The sequence below is a fragment of the Papio anubis genome, chromosome 2 (assembly GCF_008728515.1).
Source record: "Papio anubis isolate 15944 chromosome 2, Panubis1.0, whole genome shotgun sequence".
NCBI classification, from domain to species: domain Eukaryota; kingdom Metazoa; phylum Chordata; class Mammalia; order Primates; family Cercopithecidae; genus Papio; species Papio anubis.
The window spans coordinates 187,333,124-187,357,279 of record NC_044977.1 but is presented as its reverse complement, the minus strand read 5'-3'; the positions used below and the strand labels follow the sequence as shown (position 1 = coordinate 187,357,279).

Below are 24,156 nucleotides of genomic sequence, written 5' to 3'. Positions count from 1 at the left end.
CTTCTAGCCTCCAGAACTCTAAGACAGTAAATTCTGTTAAGCCAAGTTTGCAGGAGTAATCTGTAACAGCAGTCATAGGAAATTAACTCACATCATATGTGAAATTATCCATTATCTCTCAAGACTTTTACCACTTACATAGTCAAGAGGGTATAAACCATGGTCCACAGAGGAAAATGCAGCCCAAATAAGAGGCATTCTGCTTCCCATTCAGCAACCTTCATTGAGCCCGTGACTACAGAAAGTTTTTGCTCTAAAGCTGAGCACCCCTTTCTCCATGAGGGAGAGGGGCAGTAACTAAGTTATACCTCATCCTTCTTCTCCTGAATGCGTCGTCTCTCTGCCTCAATAGCCAGCTTCTCCTGAATTTCCTGAGCAATTTCACAGTCTTGTTGTTCACTAAAAAGCAAAGGTGAAAACATGAATAAGGAAAATAAAAAATAATGTATTTCCTAAAAATAATAAATACAATTTATTGAATACTCACTATATGAGAAGTACATTATTTTTCTCACTTTATCTTCAAGATAAAGATGCAAAGAGGCTCACACAGTCACATTTACAGATGAGAAAACTAAGGCCCAGGGAAGTTAAATCATTTTCTCAAGATTACAACGAAAATATGTGGTAGAACTGGAATCTCATCATCACACCCAACAATGGAAAACTCCATGCCTCTTCTATATCACCATATCACTTCACCCCACTGGGGCCTGTTCTCGGTCCTGCCTCTACCACTAATAACCACAAATCATTCTGTCATGCCATTTTATAAGCTATAAAAGTTTACACTTAGTAACTTCACATTACAAGTCTAATATCATACTATTCTTATCTATTCAAACCAAAGAAATGAAAATCTACTCAGAGCAATTCCTATATTTCTCTTTATTCACTCATTATAATAATTAAGAATCATACACAAAATCATGGACTTAGTTTTCAAAGGCCTTTATCTCTCTTCATTCAAGCATCTACCTGAAACTCCCAAATTAATGTAAAATCTGTATAGAATTAAGTGACTAATAACTGCATTGGATGTGATAGTAAGTGGGAAGAAAGGAGAAGCACCGCAGAGAAGGCAAACCCAAATGAAGTGTTAAAGGTCACAAGTGACACAGAAGATGTACCTTCTGGTACAGAAAATAAGTAAGTGAAGCTTCATCTGAGCTTAATGACTTCAAACCGTATTTCCAAGAAGTACCAGCTCTGGTTCAGTCAGCTAATTATACAGACTCCTGGGAAAGCGCAACGGAGAAAGCAGCAGTAAGCAAGCAACAATCCTGACCTGGGACAGTAGCCCCAGTATCCAGACTGAATAAATGGTTCCAGTTCAATGAGAACGGCAGCATTTCATCCTTCCTGAGATGTCCAGCTCTCCAAATTGCAGCGAGTGAACTGAAAGTCTTCCCTTCCAGCTTACTTATTTCATCCAGGAACAATTCTAAAACCTTGAAGTCTCAGGCAGAAATATAATACCTGCTTCTTCTCTCATTTAGGACATAAAAAATATTACTCTCTACTGCTGATTTATATTTGAGTGATTTGTCTTAATAATTTCTGAATAAGCTCATTATACTGTTATTAACCTAATTCAGGATTTTAAACATCTGCATCAACCTCAGAACTGGCCTTTCTAACAGAGAATAGTGAATAACGTAAAGGGCAATGAATTTAGAACTCTAGGACATTCAAGCTTTGGCTCTCACCTTAACCTGTGACACTGAGCCTCGTAACATCTCAAATATCTCTCTTCCTCTTCTATCTCCATTACCATGACCTTCACTACCACCACTACCACCAGTCTTCATTCAAGCCTCATCATCTCTTAATTTTACCATTGCTCACAATAGCTGTCTTCAAATCTTGCCCACTACAAGCCTTTACCCACCTACTCTCCAGAATAAGATCCCAAAATGGAAATCTAAAACTACTTCAATGGTTCTCCATCCCTTATCATTTAAACTCTACAAAACCTGAAATCTTTAACATAACTTATCGTGACCTTTATGATCCAGCTTTTGACTACTTTTCTGGCCTCACTTCCTACTTCTGCCCGTAAATACACTCTCCACTCCAGCAATACTGAACTTCTTGCAGTTAACATGAGATTCCAAGTCCTTTTACCTCCTGCCCTTATGCATGCTGCTCCTTCTGGCTGGAATGGATTTCCCCATCACTATAAACTTCTAATTAACCTTCAAGTTTCAGATTAAACGTATCATCTGTCTTGTGAAGCTTTTCCCAGTCTCTTCTCTCTAAATAGGCATGAAATTTACATTTCAATTATCTCTGACTCACGAATGTATCTCTAGATATATAATGCTCAAGGTGTTTTCCTGAGGCCCTTAAAGGTAACGGCTGTCTTACTCATATCTCTGGTCTCCTTTCATGGTGCCAGATTTAGCATGAATCAATAAAAGTGTTTATTTACAAAGCAAGGAAGCTTAACAAAATGATTAATAAAGTCCTCTCTACAAATAATAAACAGAAGGGCAAACCCTTCCTATAAGTTAGCAAAAATGACTGGCTTTCCCTTTTTACCTGAATATGACACTAAACTAAATTAAGGGGTTCCTTCCATTTTTCCTTTACCCCTTCCTCCTCAACACAGTATCTGTGGTTGAATCTACCCACATTAAAGATTTAGGATGTAAGAGCCACTCTCAAACAAGAAATGTATCCTGGGAGCTTTATAACACTGAAACAGCATAAAAGTCACCGTGCCAAAAGAAACCTGAGAAATAATCACTTCCGTTTATCTGTCTGTTAAACGAGGCTACTAGAGAGAACTTTTGTCAGACACTGAAGTTATGAAGACAACTGAGTCTACACTTCAGAGCTTTTCAGAACATTCTGTCATGTACTGCAAAGCAAGGAAAGTAAGAGCAGCAAACACAGCTAGAACACAGTAAAGGAACCAACACAACCCACAAAGTTCTTTGATGTCCACTATTTCACTGGACTCCCCATAGAAACTACGCGACAGAGGGGACAGAGATTATTTTCCCCACGTTATGGGGAAGGAAAATAAATTGGAAAATAAATTCAGAGAAGTTAACTAACTGGCCCAAAGTCATACAGCTAAAAAAATGTTAGAATTTACCCCATCATCCACATGTCCTTAAACCTGGTCAAGTGTTCCAACAACAACAAAATATTTTCAAATCAAAAAAACTGTTAGATATCCACTGTAAGACTGTAATCTAACAGTAAAAGGAATCAGAGGAACAGAAGTAGGCTCCTTTTCCCCTGCCCTGTTTGCTAGCTCCACAGAGAAAACCAGTCTTGACACTACCCCTCCCACCTCCCAAATCCTCACAGGTCTTTGTAGCGCTTCTGGAGCTGGGCCTGCGCTTTCAGATCTTCCTCTTGGAGCTGCTTAGCCACCTGGAGATCATGCTGGACCAAACGGTTCCGCTGAACGTTTGATGCCAAATGATGCTCAACTGGAACAAAAAGATTGAGGACAGGAATTAATAACGCCTTAGTTTGTTAGTAATAAATGCCATAATAATCTTAAGAGCTTTACCACAGCAATAGCTTTGCATCCATCACTTCGTTTTATTGTCTCAACAACAATATATAATAAAGAGCAAGGAATTAATATTCCCCACTTTTCCATTAAGTAAAAAGAGGATCAAAAAGATTAAATAATTTGCCTTTGGTCACACGGCAACAAAGTGGCAGTGCCAGGACATCTACACGAATATTCTAAAGCCAGGGCTAATGCTCTTTCTACTACTACATGTTGTCACTCTATTTATTAACTGCATTTTTCAAAACTTTAATTTTGTATTTATATGTGAATTCACAAATCATATATTCACAAATATGTACTTTAACATAACATGCATAACTCAGATTTACTTTCCATCACTACACGGAAAAAAAGATTCAGAAAAATCCACAATGTGATCTCATTTATACCATGGTTGCCTGGGAAAACTGTTCAGGTCCCTATCCTAGGAGCAAGAATAGATTCTTCTACACATGCACCCCAGATAAATCTACAACCATTGTGTCCCTCCTACAACAAAAGGCAAGAAAAAAGGTTCAAACCCCTCTTTTCCTCCTAGAGATGCAGCAGTCTACTAATCCCTGGCAGCCTGTCTTACTTAAACATGCCCGAAACTTCACTGCTCACTCAGGCATCATTTGCCTAAAGAAATCCTTCAGAATGTACGGATGGTGACGCCAAGTGACTGTGCTCTCTCCCTACCTAAGCCCTAAGAAACCAGCCTCAAGCTACCACTAAAAAAAGAAAACTGAAGGAGCAGAAATGAGAGGTATTACTCACTCTCTTGTTCCTGCAGGCTGTGAGCCAGGGTGTGGTCCTCCAGGACAGCAAAATCTCGGCACACTACAGAAGATGAAGGAGGAAAAAGAGACAGGAAGGCTCATTAGTAAATCTTTAACATACAAAGGGAAGGACTTTTCTTTTACTTTTAAAAAAATCAATTCTAATATTTCAGAATGACAAACTTCATAATTCTCAATGCATAAAATAGTGACTAGTTAAGTATGCAGTCTTTAGTCACAAAAATCCTGCTTAGTGCCAAGCACAGGGTGTCACAAAACACTGGTTAGCCTTGGCCCCTGGCCTGAGGTGAGAACACTTAGAGAATCAGATTCCAGAGGTCTAGAAATTCCAATCCACTTCCATAAAAGGAGGGTAAGTGCTGCTGAAATAACAGAAGTATCAATCATGCTTTGCATATTGCTACTGAGAGAGAAGTGGGTTACTGCGTAATTAGAGGTGTTAAAAGAAATCTAACCTACACTTCTCTGTGGTTCAGACGATCCTCTCCCAGCAATTTATGTCCACCCTGGTGTCTCTGAAGGAAAAAGATATTTTCACTAGTCCCTCAGGTAGGGCAGAGTTCTACTTTGAAAATTCTCAATTTCTTAAACATTCTTTAGTGGGTCAATCCCCAGGGACACGAGTTGGAACTAGGTCTCTAGGTCCCTCTAAACCTTGGGCTGCCCCCAAATAATCTACAAACCAAAAGAAAATGGGAAGCCTGAAAGAAACCAGGAATCCGCCCCAACTCTGCCTCCACCTGAAGATGCAGGCAAGGGTATTTCCTGACCTGTCTTCTTAGAAGCAAAATGGGAAGAAATAAGTCTCAAACATCCATGTTTACCCCAAGCTGCAATTTAAACTCCTGCTTCGTAAATATACAAACAGACAAAACATGAAGGATTCATCATGGAAAGTGCTGTTTTAAGAACGTGTAGTTTAAGTGATATGTTCTCACTCTATTCCAAGCATGTAATTCATGTTTAAAAAAAAAAAAAAGGAAACTCCCCAAAGCCTCAGGTTATTGCAATTGAGTAGGACTCATGAAACAGTCCCTAGAGCTTAGGAAAAGTGGTAGATTTTTTTCTGCAGCTTTGGATTTGCCTATGAGCACACTTAACTGAAACAGAATGAAGAACATTCCTTTGCTGTTCTTTGCACTTACGTATATTCACATATACACTCAACATAATTGTGTCCTTCACTACTGAGGGATAATGCCACAACAAGGGAGGGAGATCTTGGGGAGGTCAAGATTATTTTGAAACGGTTTTGAACGGAGGAATAATTCTTACCCAAGAACTACATTAAACTGAATACAACCTGCTTAATCCTCACTCAAACGTAACAGCAAAACCAGTCATTCGAATAGAAAGCCCTGTTCTTTTTCATCAGCTATATTCTCAACAAATTCTAATATCTTGAAGCCCAGGTCCTAGTTACCTTATATTTCACAGAATAAAAGTACTTTCAAGATGAGCTAGATAGCATCCTCATTTAATAAGTGAGGAAACTGAAAGCCAGAAGGAAGAAGGGATTTTCTAAGGCTGCACAGAGTTCACTGGTGACAGGACTTGGCGTCAAAGTCTAAGCCAGCAAGAGCTCAAGAGCTCTTTCCCCTTCCCTGACACAATGACGGCCCTCCTTCCCTCCAGGTAAACCATGGTCAGAATGGATGGAAAGAAAATATTCTACATTAACCAGTATATACTCTCTAAAACACTTCAATTAATTAATATCTGATTTTTAAATGGGTAAGACATACATGGACTTAATTTATAAAAATTAATGAATCAGCTACAACAAATATAATCAAATCTTGTGTGAAGAATGTTATTTTAATACACTGACCTATCATTTAAAACACCTTTATTATACTGGAAACGCTTGTGCTTATATATTAAAGTCAGTCTTAATTTTAGATTATGATTAGATCAAATTTTAAGATTAATCTTAATGATTTTCAAATTATGGGTGGCAACCTATTATCAGGTCAAAAAATCAATTTACTAAGCCTGAGAAAAGCATTTTAAAAGTCAATGGTCTAGAGAATAACAGAAGACAATTGGCCCTCATAGCCCTGAGTTTTGGATTCATGGTTTCAATCAACCACAGATAAAAAATACTTAGGAAAAAAAAAATGTGGCTGTACTGAACATGTACACACTTTTTTTCTTATCATTGTTCTCTAAACGAAACAGTGTATAACAGCTATTTACATAGCATTTACACTGTATTAGATATTATAAGTAACCTAGAGACAATGTAAAGTATTCAGTAGAATGTGTATGAATTATATGCAAATACTAACACATTTTATACCAAGGACTGAAGCATCCATAGATTTTTAGTATCCATGTGTGGTCTTGGAACCAACTCCACACCCTACCCCACAAATACCAAGGGACTATTATAGATCACACACAGTACAGGAAACTAGTTTGGGGAAACTTTTCCAGTATTATATATATACAGATCACAGAAATACACAGAGATGATAGGTACTAGGTCAAAATGTGAAACACACATCATTCTATAGATTACAAAAAGTTTAAAAGCCACTTCAATTTACGTTATTAGGTGAGAACGTTAATGCCAAAAATATATTTTCTATGTTTCGAACACCATGCTAACTAAAATTAAGAATTATGAAATTATTACATTTTTCCATGTGGAGAATGTGAAGAAGTACAATAATTTTAAAAATATTTCTTAACTTTAGGCAGCAGAACATTAAACATTAAAATATACTGTTTGTGGACAGGTATACCTATGGTAAAAAAAAAAATTTTTTTAATAATATGGCACTGACACAAACTTAACTCCAAACAGTAGTTCTCTCTCCAAAGAGATGAAAAGGGGCATAAGTGCCTTGGCTGCACAAGCCATTCTACTGCTTCAAAAGCAAAAACAGAAAAGACAAACAACAAGGCAAAATATTAACATCTGATGCGGGTAGTAGGTTCATGGGTTTCTCTATTTCCTGTGCTTTTTAAATGTCTTAAATATTACATTTTAAGTTATATAATTAAATTAACTTAATTTCATGTTGTCAATAGCACATATTGTTAAACAATGAACATGAAGATATGGCTTGACGCATTATAATAGGTGTGAGAAATTTACGAATTACTGATTACCTTGACTCCTCATAATGATTTCTTAGTATCTAAACAGCAAGACTAAAGTATATTCTATTATTGTGATTTGTCCCTAAATCTGCAGAAGCTGAATTAGTACCCAAAAGATAAGAGCAGGGCCTGAGCTAGTCAAGAGGATCCAGAAGGTTTTCAGTGATTATGAGGAAGTACACAAACACATACACACAGAGCTGCACTGTCAAATGCACTGACTCAGCCCTTCAGAGTTTACTAGGAGTTTCCAAACATATAATCTCATTTATACTGAAATATTACTTGCCCAATATATAATTTCTTCTGAACCCACTCTAGTTTTTTTTCAAGATTTGCCTCTGTATTCCCTGCATCAGTACTCTAGTACAACCTGGAAAACAATCACATATCCAGTCAACTTTGTAAATCGGTAACCAGAACAGAAACTATTTCACAGCCAGGCCAAGCTCAGAGCCTGAAGAGAACTTTTCTCCTTTTCTAACCTCCTCTACCTTTGATGTAAACAGTATAAACAGTCCACTGAGGATAAACGGCATAAACTCGTCTCCCCACGTTTCCCTGTGGGCACCTTTAAGGTGAACCACCTTTCACCTTCCCATTTCTCAAACTTTTTCCCTCCTATGTTTACTTTCACTCATCCAGAACTCAGGCTGACCTTCTTGCCATAAGCCAACCCTATCAATGTCTCCCACTACTCCCAGCCTGCTACTAAAATGAGCTTCCCCCCATAGTCAATTACACAACTATTCTCCTTTGTTCCCACCCAGATCTCAAGTGTCTTGTAGGCTCTCCCCTCTGCCCATTTTCCCAGTGTTAAGGATGGTGGCTAAGTCTCTTTTGAACATTAAAAGCCATGCAACTCTGCCTCATTGCTTAGAAGAGCATTAACAGAAAAAAATGCACTTTGCTCTGAAATTCGAGCACACAGCTGCTTTCCTATCCAGCTGCAAGCTCTTCATGGCAGGGACTTTGTGGGTGTACTCTGCACCTTCCACACAACGTGTGCTCATTAATCGAAAGAAGTTAAAAAAAAAAAAAAAAAGCTGGATCATAAAGTCAAACAAGAGTAGGAGAAAGGGAGAAAATAATGCCATAAACAGAATTAAACTCTGCTATTATGACAGCATAACACACATAAGATATGTCAAATATCATTTAAACAAATTTAGCAATAAACAAACTACATAAAACTAGAACCCTATCCCCATTCTCATTAAAGGAGTTTCAATGATATGTTAATCTAAATACAGGCCTACCTTAGAGATATTGCAGGTTTGGTTCCAGACCACTGCAATAAAGCAAGTATCGCAGTAAAATGAATCACATGATTGTTTGGTTTCCTAGAACATATAAAAGTTATTTTTACACTATAGTCTATTAATAGTCTATTGATAGTCTATTAAATGTGCGACGGAATTCAGTCGAAACAGGTTATGTACATACCTAAATTTAAAAACACATTATTACTAAGAAATGCTTGCTACACACCTTCAATTTGTAAAACACAGTTTGTCCAAAGTGCAATAAAATGAGGGATGCCTGTACACACAGATTAGGATACGGTGAATTAATTTACAATAGGCCAAGCAGGTCTCAGAAACAGAAAGGACGACTGGCTGACGTACATAAACATGTACATATATACACCCCCCATCCATTTCCTTAAAGAATGGTTTTCATTGAGATGTTGATCTGCCCCTAAATACATGAATGGCATCGTATGCAACTAATAAACACTCATTTACTCAATAAACATGTGTCGAACTCTATTTCAGGATGAATGAGTCATCTCCAAGCCATCAATGAGGTGAAATATCAGAGAGGAAAACAAGTATAATGTAAGTTAATAAACACTGTACTAAAGACAATTTGTTGTACTAAAGAAAATTCTTTGAAGTCATAAACACTGGAGCAGTTATGCTTGTTATGAATTGGGGGTAGATGAAAGAAGTGGGGGTGATTTAAACAGAATGCATCCAGAAACTTTGTATCAAGAAACCTTAAAGTAATTAACACCAAATGTATCTCAAGGTAAGTTAAAATTCCTACGGACAGAAGTGGTAAACATTCTTGGCAAAGAGGCCAATTATAGACAAAGCCAAAAAGATGAAAATCCACAGGCCATTCTGGAGTTGTGTGTGCCTGGGGCACAGAACCCCCAAAGGGAATTACAGCAAGAGATGTGATAGGAAAGCCCCGGTGCACCCTCATGAGGAACTGGTTCCTTTCTAGGCATTCCAGGTATACAACTTACCTGAAAAGTACCAAGGAAAATCGGGTGATCACCACCCCGCTCCACCTCACGCCAACCAAACTCGACCTCTCATACTTTTTCTTTTTCTCTTTTTGCATTTGCTTCCTAAGTCTCTCATTTTTGTTTTCGCTTTATTGCTTCTCCTCACACACCTTTTTCCAGGTACGTCTGCTTGCCAACTTCACCCCTCCAGCTCCAGACACAGCCCACTCCCCCATTCCCTACCAGTAACTGTAGGAGCTTTCCATAAACTTCGATGTAGAACTACTCGTTCTCCTTCTACGGGTAACACCCTCGTCTGCCCTACCATTGGCAATTAGTAGAAAAATAGAGACAAAATTTGTATACTTTAATAATTCAACATTTTAAAAGAAAAGAGAAAAAAACAAACCAACATTGATTTGAATGTCTCTTAAAATTCTGGCCCAAATGACAACAAATTTGGAGGCCTAAAATAGTCTTTAACATTTTTTTTTCTTAGGCATTAACAGTACCAGATTAAGATCTTCTCAGCTTTCACCAACAAAGAAATAAGTAAACTGAGCATTTTTCATAAAACATATTTAAGATTGTTATTTTAGAAAGCTCATTTACAGCAAGTTTCTCTTTCTCACTCAGAAACAAAATAATCTTTCGAAAGCCTGTTTTAAAGAGGTGGTTCAGACTGACAAGTGATGGGGTAAGAGTCTTTAGAATTCCCTTATCTTTTTCTCAGAGACAAACAGAAGTGCCCCTCCCAACCCCTGCCACATCCCCCACATACACGCATACCCCTAAGGGCAGCAGAAATTTTGTTTACTCTTCCACTAAATGAACACAGTCTCAAATTTTGGACAAGAATCAAGAACTTAACTTGTATTTATACTGGCAACGCCAGTGAGAAAAAAACTTAGTGGGGGACATTTTGCTAAACAAATTCTGCTCCAAAGTTTAAAAGCTATGCACAAGATTAACTAAATCTAAACAGTGAACAGTGCTCCTGCTATCAAGAACTCCTTTTTTCACCTCAGTCAAGTAAGCAGAATGAGTACATATTTCAACCAAACCCAGAAATGTCTGATTCAGTGAGTGGCTACACGTTCCTTTTATACATTATCCAAATAATGTGCACATTCCCAGTGCTTTCCCAACTAATTCTACATAACCTAAAAAGGAAGTGGAAAAAAAGCCATTCGCCTTCCCTTGTTCTTTTACCTACATCCTAAGACTTTCTGAAATTACAATTGCCATGATTCATCTTTACAAGCTTCCACCCACATAAAAATGCCTGGATTAATAATACATTAACAAGAGGCTATTTCTTTCACCTATGTCTGTTTTCCCTTTTATAGAACGGTAGAATTTTGTGAATTATTCTTTTTATGTAAATGCTACGAATAGCAAATGGACTACACACTCCGCTTTGAAAGCAGGGATTATGCTTGCTTTCCTTTGTTCTACATACACGAAAACATCTACTATGTACGAGAAAGATATTCAAGAGATACATTTTGTCTTGTGAAAGTCTGGTAATAACACAGCCACAACTGACATTTATACGGCACTTCATAGATTACAAGGCACTTTCACATGTATTCCTCCTAACCATCTGAGGATAAAGGCTTTATCAACATCCCCATTTTATTTACAAGGAAACTAAGGCTCAAGAGAAATAAAACGGCTTGAGCAAGACTGCCCAACAAATAAAACAAATGAACTGGAAATCAAATCCACCTCTTCTGGCCCCAGATATTTCTGCTTAGAGTATCAGGGAAAAAAAAGGGGAGGGGGTATTATGAAATACTAGTTAAAATAAGATAAATGTGCATTAAGTTCTTTAAAATCAAGGATAAAAGTAATTTTTAGTAAAGATAGCACATGTATTCAGAAAGTGGTTTCCAGGTCCCCCAAAACGCAAATAAAAATGAGACCTAGTTTACTTTGCCTCACTATCTCCCAAAAATAGACTTCTAGCAATCACAGTCGGCCTATATTTACACCCGAAAAAAATAGCAATAAAAAGTTCCTTAATTGTATACACGTAAGGGATTCAAGTGCAGCTTTGTTATATGGATATACTGTCTAGTAGTGAAGTCTGGGCTTTTACCGTAATCACCACCTGAATAATGTACACTGTACCCATTAAGCACCTTCTCATCTCTCGCCCTCTTCCCATCACCCCATCCTTCCGATTCTTTCAGTGTTTCCTAAGTAACCTATGGGACACCCTAGGTGGTGACTACAGTGAGAAATTTCAAGGGAAATCTCTCTTTGGGACCTACCACTTGCCCTCATCTCTCTCTCTAACCCTCTTTTCAACATCCACAAGTTTCCCTCCACTTGGGTGGAGAAGATACTGTTAAATTTTAGACTCGTGTCTCTAAGATATATTAATGACACTTTGAAACAATAAACATATTTTGTAAAACTCTTATGCTGCCCTACAAAAGAAATGTCTCCCTAATCGGTTAGAGTTTCTTCTCTTTATTAGAAGTTCTAATAAAATTATCTGAGTAAAAGAGAAATGGGATTCAGAGAAACTGAATAGAGCTTATGCTAATGACAAATCCTCTACATTCTCAGCCTCAGCAATGTTTATACAGAGATCAACAAAATGACATCAGTATCACTACCACCAATACCATTAGCAAAACCAACCCCCTCCTCCACCCCCATCAGCAGGGCAGGTAGGGAGCTTAGAGATGCTTGGCTATAGACAGCAGACACTCTCTTATGCTCACTCAAATACCCCAATTATGAGCCCCATAAAAGCAAACATAGCTCTGAGTTGCTGATCACTGATAACTAAAATTTCTCACTTTCAGGCTCAAGGCTGAAAACAAAAGAACACTTAAGCAATGCGTGAGCAATTCGTTTACTAGAGAACAAAGGGTAACACAAACTTTTGATCCTTCTCCATTTTCTAGTGTTCTAAAATTTTCGTGTCATTGAAATTAACAAAATCTAACTACAGTATGACAGTGGGAGGGTAGTGGCATCTAATTTTGGCTGAAGTTAAGCAAATAATCTACATAGGTGTTTCATCTTCATTTATTTTGTTACTAGCCAAAGTAATCAACGGCAGGGCTACTTTTCTAATTAAGTCTCTAAATGCCCTGTTCTTTCCAATATGCCATGATACTCCACCTGTCTGGGAGATAGACGATCCTTCTAAACAGAGATCCATAATACAATTAAATCAGATTCACTGTCTTGTAGTTACTATCCTTAGTACAATAATCCCACTACTAAATTGTCCACAAAGTCCGCACAGAATTTCTGTAATTCCTTTCTGAAAGACGAAGATTTTCATTCTACACCTTATACAGATGACTAAAAACCAAGCAATATTTACCAATATTTCATCTGTTTAGAGATTCTTATGGTTATTAGTTTTGGTTTCTGTTTTTGGTTGCTTGATTGTTGTGAGAATGAAACACAGAGAATGGGAGAGCCCTGCAAATGGGCAAGAAGCTTAGTCACCATTACTACACAGATGGTGGTGAGGGAATCACTGTGTTCTATCTGCCCAAAGCACCCATCCACCTCTCTACCATCTAGAAAATTCACAATCAACCTACAAGACCCCATTCAAATGTCACCTATGTAGCTGACTCACAAACATGCAGCAGACTCATCTATTATTTTCTTTCAGTACTTTCATAGCACGTAGTTTACAGGATAGTACTGTAGCACTAATTATACTATTAAAAAATTTTACTCATGTTTCCCCAGCATACATTCTAGATCCTGAAAAGCAAGAAAAATATTATGGATCATTTTATCTCCAACATTTAGCCCAGTGCCCAGGATAGTGATTTTCAAATAAATGTTTGTGAAAAAGATAGATCCTTAGAACAATGATGGCTAGTGCACAGGACATAACATGAAATGTTGGATTTTTCCACCCACATCCATCCAGCATATTGACTCACCCACATCCTCCAGCTTATCTGAAACAAGGCTATGGAGCTACATGTCTATCAACACGACCTCAAACAAGAGTAAATTCCTTCACCTGGAATTTCAGATTTATTATAATGAAAGGATATGTTGTCTAATAGAATCCTAGAATACCTAGAAAAGTGATATACTCAAGTACGTGGTCAATTCTTGGTTTCTTTGGGCCACAATTAAACAGATCACACAACTTACAAAGAAATGATAGCTCTGAGATTTGTAGTAATATTCCCAAGATCACACAGTTAAATGAGTGGCACTGTTAAGATTAGAGCTCAGAATCAAGAAAAATGTGTGTACACATATGGATATATTTGTTCAGCTAAACAATGCAATGGGGTGCTTAGGATATATGTGGCATTTAAAGCAGAGAAAGCAGTATGTGCCAAGGTGCTAGCAGGAATTTGCACCATCTGGAGCTAGTCTCCTGAATTACTGGTTTCAGAAAACTGCCCCACGTCCTTAGAACTCCCCTGTAGTTGCAAACTGCCAAATCATCCCAAGAATTAAAAAGTGTTAATAAATTAAGTATAAAGTGAATAGAAAAAAAAAAAAAACAACTCGAGGTTGATATCCAAAAAAGAAGAAGAAGAAAGGAGAAAATCCTTCAGAAATTCTAGTAACAGAAAGACATTTTCAGGGTTAACTATCCTACAATAAACATTACAGATAGAAAGCTGCCTTTTTCACAAAAAGTTTTACAAACACCAGAATAGTATAACTCATGATCCTCTGCAAATTTCTTCCAAATATCTGACCTGCTAAAGTCACCTTCTTGGTTACCAGTACCAAACTGTCAAGAGTATCAAGAATCTGTAATCCCAAGGAAACATTTCCAATAATAATGGTCCTAAATGGCAGACTAGGCTTCCTAGTTTCCTCAAATACTTCTAAATTTCAGTCACTGTTCATAAAAAGATGCCAATTATCACTTTATTAAAATTATAGCTACATTATCAGAAAGGGTCTTAATAGTTGTCAAATTCAGCCTTATCTTGTCCAAGCAATCATCTGGACTCCTTTTAAATGTTTCAGCCACTGGAAACCCCCTTTACTTTAAAACACAGCCCATTTTTCTGATAACCAGAAGTAAAACTGTCTTCGAAAGGACAAAATCTGCCAACCTCTGGTGATTAGGTTCCTAGTTCCAGCCTCAAAGCACTCACATTCTCCAGAGTATATGTAGGTGTTTTGTAGAAACAACTGATATTCTGACGTCTGTTGGATAACTATCCATGTAGCATATCATATGGGTTAATGCACAGGTTAAGTCCCAAATGTACTCTCCATGTTATAGGCTGAGTCTAGGGCTGATCTTATGCCTCCCTATAGTATACCCTGACTATAGCTGAAATACTTGACTATTCAATTTAAATTTAGAAGGTACTAGAAAGGATAATTAAAATTCTAACATTAACAATATACTATGGGATTACAATGTAGCTTATCTTCCTTTTTAAACACTTCTGTTTTTTCCAATTCGTCTTCCATGAAGGAGAACCTGATAATCCTCTTCAAAATATTTCATAATAAAGAGAGATACATGTTTTTATTCTAATATAAGCATCTAAACAGTAAATATAAGAAATATTTACGAGGAAGAAAATCAGTAGTAGTAGCAATTTTATTGATTCATTTCATAATGCTCCTTTGAACGTTAACAAAAGTAAAGCCAACATGTGGTCCCAAATTTGTCAACAATACTCCTGAGCAGCAATGTAAGGAGAGAAATAGGAGAAGTTGTTCAGTTTTCATTATCAGAATGGAGAAATTACACCAGCTCTTCACTGCAAAGAAATGTTTTATTAGTATCAACTGTACAAGTAAATTCAGTTATCATGTAGCAACTTAAAATAGGGAGCACTAAATTATATAATAGCATCATCGATAGTTTTACAAGAAGGGTAATAAGTATAAGTTTTAACTGTGTGCCAACAACACACGCACACTTCAATAAGCACACTGTAAAGAATCATTTTGAAAAGTAAAACTACTGATTGAATCCCAACATTTCATTCTCACGCAATTTATCAAAGTGTGTTCCTGAGTTACATTTTTTCTAATCCCCTAAATTCAAAGTTAAATGAAAACCCCAGCAACCCAAACCACTTATTTGGCAAATAGATATGTTATAGCTAACCGCAGATACACCAGATTGCAGGCAAGTGGGTTTTGAAAATGCTGAGATGATATAAGTCCTCACATCAGAAGTACTACTTTAGTATCACAGACCATCTACATCATTATCAGCGACCACAGAGTAACTGGGTAACTTACTGGGAAAGAGAAAATGGCTGAGTCAGAATTTCCATCTGACAGGACAAATGATCTGGAGTGAGAGGAACAGTGAAAAAGCAGGGGAAAGGTAGCAAGGTAGAAATAGAGCAGTCTTTACTTATATTGGTTAAACCGTCGAACACAGATAAAACTTTCCATATAAGGTTTATCTGATTCGGCTACCATAAACCATGTTTAAAATGCTCACAAACATGGACAACCTCACAAGCTTCCTGTGTTAAAGGAATCAACTGTATGGACTGGTGCTTTGAATCCAAAACCTTTTTTTTTTTTGGTGGGAGTAACAAAACAGAAGCTACCCAAGAAAAGTTAAGACTCAGACCTTGTCTATTCTTAGAAGATGCTGACGCAGGTATTAACAGAAAGCACTCAAGTTAAGCTTCCTTTCTTCTCAAGAAACATCCCATAACCTCAAAATGAGCTCAATCAGGAGGTCATTTATTCTGAGTGCCCAACAAATTGATTCCTCGGCTCTGTCTTTCTATTCCCACCACGCAGTCACTAAGGTTCTCTTCAAAACCCCAAATGATGTGCATTCCTCACAGTCTAATGCTCAATGGAACATCTGTTAGAAATGGCATCCTGGTCGGGCATAGTGGCTCACGCCTGTAATCCCAACACTTTGGGACTCTGAGGCGGGCAGATTGCCTGAGCTCCCAAGTTCAAGACCAGCCTGGACAACAGGTGAAACCTCGTCTTCACTAAAATACAAAAAATTAGCCAGGCATGGCGGCATGCACCTGTAGTCCCAGCTACTCAGGAGGCTGAGGCAGGAGAATTGCTTGAACCCGGGAGTCGGAGGTTGTAGTGAGACGAGATCGTGCCACTGCAATCCAGCCTGGGTGACAGAGCGAGACTCTGTCTCCAAAACCAAACAAACAGAAATGACATCCTTAAACTGAACCAAAATCAATATGTTCTACCAATCCAACATCATTCTATCCTTTAGTGTCACAAACAATTGTTTCACACTATATATGGTAGCCACTAATCATATGTAACTGTTACATTAATATAAATTTAATTTTTAAAGTTCAGTTCTCCTCAGTTTCACTAATCATATTCCTAGTGCTAAATAGCCATACGGGGCTGGTGGCTACTACTCTGGACAGTGCAGAATACAGAACGTTTCCATCATCACAGTTGTTCTGTTAGATAGCACTGCTCTAGACGATAATCACAACGTGACAGTACGACAGAACCAATTTAGACAACTGGACCACTCAGTGAACCTGAATTAGAGACTTCACAGCATTTAAAACCATTTTAACCTTCTGTATGTGCATGCGTGCACAAGCATGTGAGCTTGCAAACATAATGATGTTATAATTTGCTTTGCCATTTCAGACAACCAAGGGTCTTGAGTTTATTACTGGTCTTGTGTCAGCCACTGATTTATCTTCAAAGTGCTTGTATATTTACATTTTTCCTATGCTGCTTCTTCCTCAGGCCTAACGTAATAGTTTTGCTAACCTCAGTAGAGTGAAAGGTTAAGAGCTGTCCTACATTTATCTAGCAACCATCGTGCAGATACAGTCACAGATACAAAGTGAACCAATTCCTGATTAGAAAGTAAAGCGAACCAGGTATTCAACATAGTTAGAGGAGTTCAATTCTTGAAATACAACTGGTACTGAATAAACCCACCAAATCTCTAATACTTTACCAAACACTTACTGAAGTACCCTGGATTCCGATGAACAAATGTGAACATTTATGAATTTCGACTGGCCCTTAAAGTTAAACAAGTCACAACTGAAGAAACATTCTCCTAGATTTCTTGTCTCCCGTACCTTCTTTTAAAAACAACTGCATTTTACATGGTTGCTTTGCTTTAGAACAATACAGGAATATATGAACTTAGCAACTAAATAATTACTCTTAAAATCATAAAGATGAGTAAAAAGGAAGCACTTCTGCTATTTTTAAATTGTTCAGTTTACTTTTTAAATGGGTTTATAAAATTTCATAATTAAACATAAAGAGATGACTTAAAATTATACTTAGAGAAAGATGAAACTGTTATACAGTAGCTTCTGCAGTACACTGCACAGAACACTGGCTCTTTGAGATACTCAGTGAATATTTATTGCACAAGGAAGCAGCATGGTGTAACCAAGAGAACTCCTACTTTGATTCCAATCCTAGCTCTGTCATTTACCAACTAAATAATCTTAAACAAACTAACATCACTTATGTTTATGCCCCTATGAGAGAAATAATAACCATCCTAAGTACAGTCATCCCTGGGTATACATGAGAGGGACTGGTTCCAGAACCGCAAAGATACCAAAATTGGTGCACACTCACGTCCTGCAGTTGGCCCTGTGGAACTCAGGTATATGAAAAGTACCTCAGTATATACAGGCCTTGCACCTCGCAAATACTGTATTTCTGATCTACACTTGATTGAAAAAAAATCCATGTATAAAAGGACCCACACAGTTCAAACCCATATTGTTCAAAGGTTAACTGTACTTGAGCACTGCAGGAAATTTTAAAGCTACTTATCAATTATTCTCATGGAGGCAGTCAGATATTCTATGAAAAAAAACAGGCCACTGATAGCCATGAGGCATCCTCAAAAGGGTAAATACCATTATATAAGCAGTAGTAGACAATGTTTTCCAAAGCAATTTTTCACAAAGCATATCCAGATAGTAAGAATTCTTTTTTTTTTTTTTCCCCCATGTATTCCTGAAGAAACTCCAACCTTCTGTTGCTTCACTATTTGAATGGCACTTTTCCTGGCACTTACACAAGCCCTCAAATGGTTTGGCAGCCAGTACTCTGTTTGCCTTAGCCTAGAAAGAAAAGCCACCCATCTCCCTAAACCTCTGTAGGATAAACCCGGTCACGCCCATTAAAACCCAAAGATCACTTCCAGCCCAACTTAAGTACAAGTTTACACCAGGGGAAGAAAACCCATTCTGGTTTATTGGCTTCATATGACAAAAGAGCTTCCTTAAGGACCAGCTACTGCGAGTTCTATTTATCCTTTGAGTCACATATTTCCATTTTCCAATTCTCTTTTGCAACTAGATACTTTCGCTAGCACATTCTTATTAGAATTAGTAAATTCATTTCAACTTTAAACGAATGAGAGCAATATTCAAAATTCCCCAACAACTTTACTTTAGATAGAATCACGGGATAAACAGGCATGGTAAAATAATTTCTTAAAATCTTGCTCCCATAAAGCAAACCACAATGCTCACAATTCCATTGTGATAACCATCTGTCAGAACTCTACACACATTTCTAGAAATCTTGGATTATGAAAATCATAAGGTAGGAACAGAAAACAAACGTGTACATCTTGAAATTTCTGCAATTCCACTGTTAGGACACCACATGCTCAGTAAATGGCCATGTTCACTGACTAGAAATGTGTTTGTCTAAAAGATACCTTGAGACCATGGGTACATTCCCAGAATCAAATCAGTTTTATACAATCTAGAGGGACACTTCCACCGAAGATCAGGAGCTATGTCTTCCTAATTTTAATAAAAGTAAGCTTATGTTAAAATAATATTTCTTCCCCTGGAAATACAGTCTATACAGAATAAGGTGACCTCACAGTAGACTTGAGGAAGCCAGCCAGTGTTTCAAAGTACATCCAGAAAACCCCCACACAGGTAACAGGGCGTTACACATAGATTTTAAGAAGTGATTCTGTCAACGACTTTGGCTCTTCAAGTAGTTTCACAAGAGTGGGGTAATTTTTTTTAAGAAATAAATTTATATTCCCCTTATGGGTACTTAAGTTACACGTGAACTCTTGATAGTTCTCTATTCCCAACAAAGGCTGAAAACAAGCTAGCACTCTGAGAATAGAAAAGCAAAACCTTTTGCTGCCAGTCATACTGAGAGACTCCAGTGAGGAGGATGCTAAGACTTCAATAATATACAAATAAACAGAGTATACAGAGCAACAACCTGGATCTGTTTTGAATTTTGCTAAGTGTTTAAGAAGTACTTACGAGTATTTTGAGTCCGGATCAGGACTCAAATACTGCTTACTTACAGGCTAAAAGACCTTGGACAAGTATTTAATTTCTTTGAACCTCAGGTTCCTCATCTGTAAAATAAGGATCAATGTTGTGAGGACTAAATTAGATAAGGTATGTGAAAGGCCAAAGAAAGCATCTGCTACTCACTAAGCAGCAGCTCAATAAATAGAGCCTATTATTGGCCTCATCAAAGTTAATAAATCCTTGTAATTAGTTATTTTCTACTAGGTATTAGTTCTAGTGAGGTCCCACTAAGTCACTGATTAACACAGATCTAGTCACTTGTTTAGTACAAAATCTGTGCTGGAATATGCAGTGAGTACTTGCTCTTAGGAATCTGCAGAAATGATCCCAGTGCAGGCTAAGGTGGGAGGATCACTTGAAGCCAGGAGTTCAAGATCAGCCTGGGCAATATAGTGAGACCCTAACTCTACAAAACAAACAAAAAGAAATTAATTATCCAGGAATGGTGGTATGGGCCTGAAGTCCTAGCTACTCAGAAGGCTGAGGCAGAAGGATCACTTGAGCCCAGGAGCTTCAGGCTACAGTGAGCTATGACTGCACCACTGTACACCACCCTGGACAACAGAGTGAAACCCTGTCTCTGGAAGAAAAAGAAATAGAATCTGAAGCAATGTTTCCTGGCAAGGAATAACAATATAATCAATAGCTTACTGCACGTCTAAAGCTCTTTCTAACCTCATATGTCCACCTGAGGGAGAACATGTTTCCTATACACATTGTCCACCTGAGTTACGCGGAAATCAGAATGTCTAAAATGTTTAATAAGCTCCGCCACTCCAAACTTTTTCAGCTGAATGTCCAAGATTAGAAAGTTGAATTCTATGTGAAAATTATATAATTATAGTTTACTGAAATAGAAGAATCATCAAATTATCACCATCAAGAAGGGTATGAAGGAAAACTGTTGAGTAGAAGTGTAGCCGGCCAAAATCTAACCAGCATATTAACATGCAGATTAAAACTTTTTGGCATAGCTAAATCTAAATGTAGTTTCCTAATTCTGTATTTTGAGTTGCTGTAGTAAAAGCTTTCTGCTACATCTCCATGACACTTTAGCATCTTAAATGTAATATAGATTTACTTGCCCAATTTACAGAAATATAAGGACTTTATCATAGTATATAAGGCAAAAGTAAATTATAGTATAAAGAGCCCTCTTAATTCCAGATACCTGTCAGAGTTTTAGTCTTGGCTCTGTCAGTAGCTTATCAAGTGAATGAACTTTGACAAATCACTTTCCAAATCAGAGCCTCATGTCCTGACCTGTGAGGAGACAGATTAAATTACCTCTTAAGAATCTATCCAACTTAAAAATAAGGTAGAATGAAATGTAGTTGATTTGGTGTTAGTGATAGACATTTGTCTCTTGGATACAAGTATTACACATCATGTAAAAATGTAATAATTAAAGCCTATTCATCTAGGGTAATTGCCATGCTAACTTTCACCTACACCAAATACTGCTTTCTTCATTCTTGTTGATTTCACTATTTCTAGCATCCAAGATAACAAATATCTGCTTCTACCCATCTGTATAGCATATTTAACCATAAATTTTAATCTTTTGTTCAATCTGGCGCCTTTTAAAAATATGAGCTTTTCCTGTTTCAACTAACAGTTTTCACAGGGTCTTCACTATCAGAGTAAAAGGAGACCATGTTATCAGTCACTAACTGTCCAATGAATATAAATGTGGACTGTGACATTTACTAAAAGGTTTTCCTGGGGCCAGATGATCAGAGTACAGCCTGGGAAAGTCAACACTTTCCATATTCAGAAGGCTTCTTGAAGATCAGCAAATTTTTTATGTTCATCTGGAACGTGTTCTAAATGCCCTAGATTTCTCTACGATTGCTACTGAAATTGGCTTCAGTACAACCTACAGTTTGCTTGGTTAACACGTAATACCCTCTGCAGAGGAAATGAAAGAAAATCAGGGGCAGCCTGTATCTGTGAACAGGAAGACGAGCTGTCCAAATCCTTTTCTGCTATAAAGGAATCACTTGCCTCACTTGTTTCATATGGAGTCAAAATTATTTAGATGGTTCAGAAAATTTTGTATCATAACTCCCTTGAAGCATACATTTGTTTTTCATAGCACTGCATATTTTTAACCAGTGTTAACTTCTAATACACCATATGAACCTGAAAGAGATCATTCTAAAATAAGTACAAATTGAACATATCATCCCCAAAGCAAAAAGGCTTTAGCTCTTTCTTTTGCTCATGCTCTCTCCCCTTTTCAATATAAACCAAGACAAGTTTGCAATCTGTACATTCATTGTTTCCAACCCAAAACTTTCAGATTCTTCACAATTGTCTCCCCTTATATCAAGAATTTTAAAAATACATGCTATGTTCGACTTGTTTAAACTGTGTAAGAGTCTTCCCCCCTTTATCTAAAAATGAATCTAAAAGAGAAAATAGCACACATAAAAATTCTGATGGAGCCCAATACCATCTAAGAAACTAACTGAATACTCTAGTAAGAGCAACAAAATGACAATATCACTTTACTAGAACGTGTACAAAGATTACTAGGGTCTTATAGAACTAAAATTAATCCTTAAACAAGGAAGACTGTTGCCTCCAAAGGAGACTACTCTGACTTCAGGAGTTGTCCATCGCAACACCAATCAACTTCCTACAGAAATTTGAGAGCTGGACCAACTCACACAACAAAAAGCAAAAGACTTGCTCCTTGTCCTGGACTCCTATGCCAGGGAATTCATGCAAATGATCATAGCTCTTACTCTCATGTCATTAATTTGGTTACCTCGAATAGCGTGCTCACTGAGAACAAATTATCGGATATTTCCTAAGTTTTCTGGAATAGCTCCTATATGTGAGGACCTTTAAGAAACACCGAGATCAGTCAGCGATCAGCTTCATCTTGAGAGAAATAGCAGCCTGATACACAGCATGAAGACATGTTGCTTAAGGAAGTAAATATTTAAGGGAGGGCTGGAGAAGATACACAGGAAAGAAGCAGGAGACTTTACAGAGAAACAGCATTTGAGTGAGGCCAGGGGTTGGAGGTAGGACAGAAGTAGGATACATGTGGACATTGAAGAAGGAAATTCTAGATAGACAGTTAATAGGGCTCACAGATCAATGGTGTGGAAGACAGCAAAGTGGAATTATTTACAGGTCAACTTGAACAGTAACATCAAAAGAAAATGTATACTCCTGCATTTTACAAAATGTTTCCATATCCAGTTCTTCAGTTAATTCCCAAAGCACATTAAATATTATCTCCAATGAACAGATAACGAAACTGGAGCTCAGAGATACCGTCTTCTCCGAGTTCTTACAGCTAATAAGTAGTAAAGAAGAGATGCGAAACCAGGTCTTACAAATCCACGTTCAAAGTACTTCCCTTTACAAACAAGTTACTCAGTTGAACTTGAATTTTATACTCTAAGATAGATTTCAATATGCATAAATTATTTAATGTATTGGTAAACTAAAGAAAATACTGCAAAATTAATTCTGGGAGAAGCTCAATTACTGAAAAGATGCATAACAGAAATGCAGAGAGTAAAAAGGTGGCCTGTTACACTTCTATTTAAAACGTAAATGAATGCCAAGTAGGAGGAATCAGAAATGTGTCCATTTCTTACCTTCCTTCAATTGCACAAATAGGTTCAACATCTGTTCCCCACATTTTTGGGGAATACATAGAGGAATCTATAAATTGGGAACCAAAAAAAAAGCTATCCAAATAGAATTCTGATAAACTCTGTGACTACTAAATAGGAATAAATAAAATTCCGATGATTTCAACTACATTCTATAGGGCAGATTGTATGTTTCATTTAGTAATCAATTATGAAATAGAAAATAAATTAAGAACCTCAAGACAGTCTATGGGAGACAGGTACCCTTTGGGTTTTAAGAGCCAATTAAAACTTTACATTTGCATAGTCAGAAAGTTCTGTAACAGTGACTTTGCTCAGTCATCATATCCAACTTCCTGTGGTATTTCAGCAAAGTCCCCTTCACTTGGGTGGTCACCAAAATACACCTATTCTGTTGAAATTATTAGACTCATCCCTCTTTACTCACAAAGTATCTAGGTTTGGCTTGTAAATTATTTGGTGACCCTGCCTTTAAGTCCCAATAGTCATTCTACTTTGGGGAGTTTGGGTGCCACGGAAACCAAATTCCTGGAATTCAGGGGTTAGCACA

At 37.3% G+C, this 24,156-nt stretch overlaps 1 protein-coding gene across 7 annotated transcripts in view; it reads right to left on the bottom strand.

Moving 5' to 3' along the window:
* Positions 1–24,156, bottom strand: part of CCDC50 (coiled-coil domain containing 50) — a 101,002-nt gene that overhangs the window by 35,618 nt on the left and 41,228 nt on the right. For all 7 annotated transcript variants that reach the window (XM_031663883.1, XM_031663884.1, XM_021934983.2 and 4 more), the window contains 3 exons: positions 4,301–4,363; positions 3,323–3,449; positions 309–399 (listed from right to left, as the gene is read on the bottom strand). In XM_031663883.1, coding sequence (XP_031519743.1) covers positions 309–399; positions 3,323–3,449; positions 4,301–4,363 — 281 coding nt within the window. The remainder of the gene's footprint in view (positions 1–308; positions 400–3,322; positions 3,450–4,300; positions 4,364–24,156) is intronic.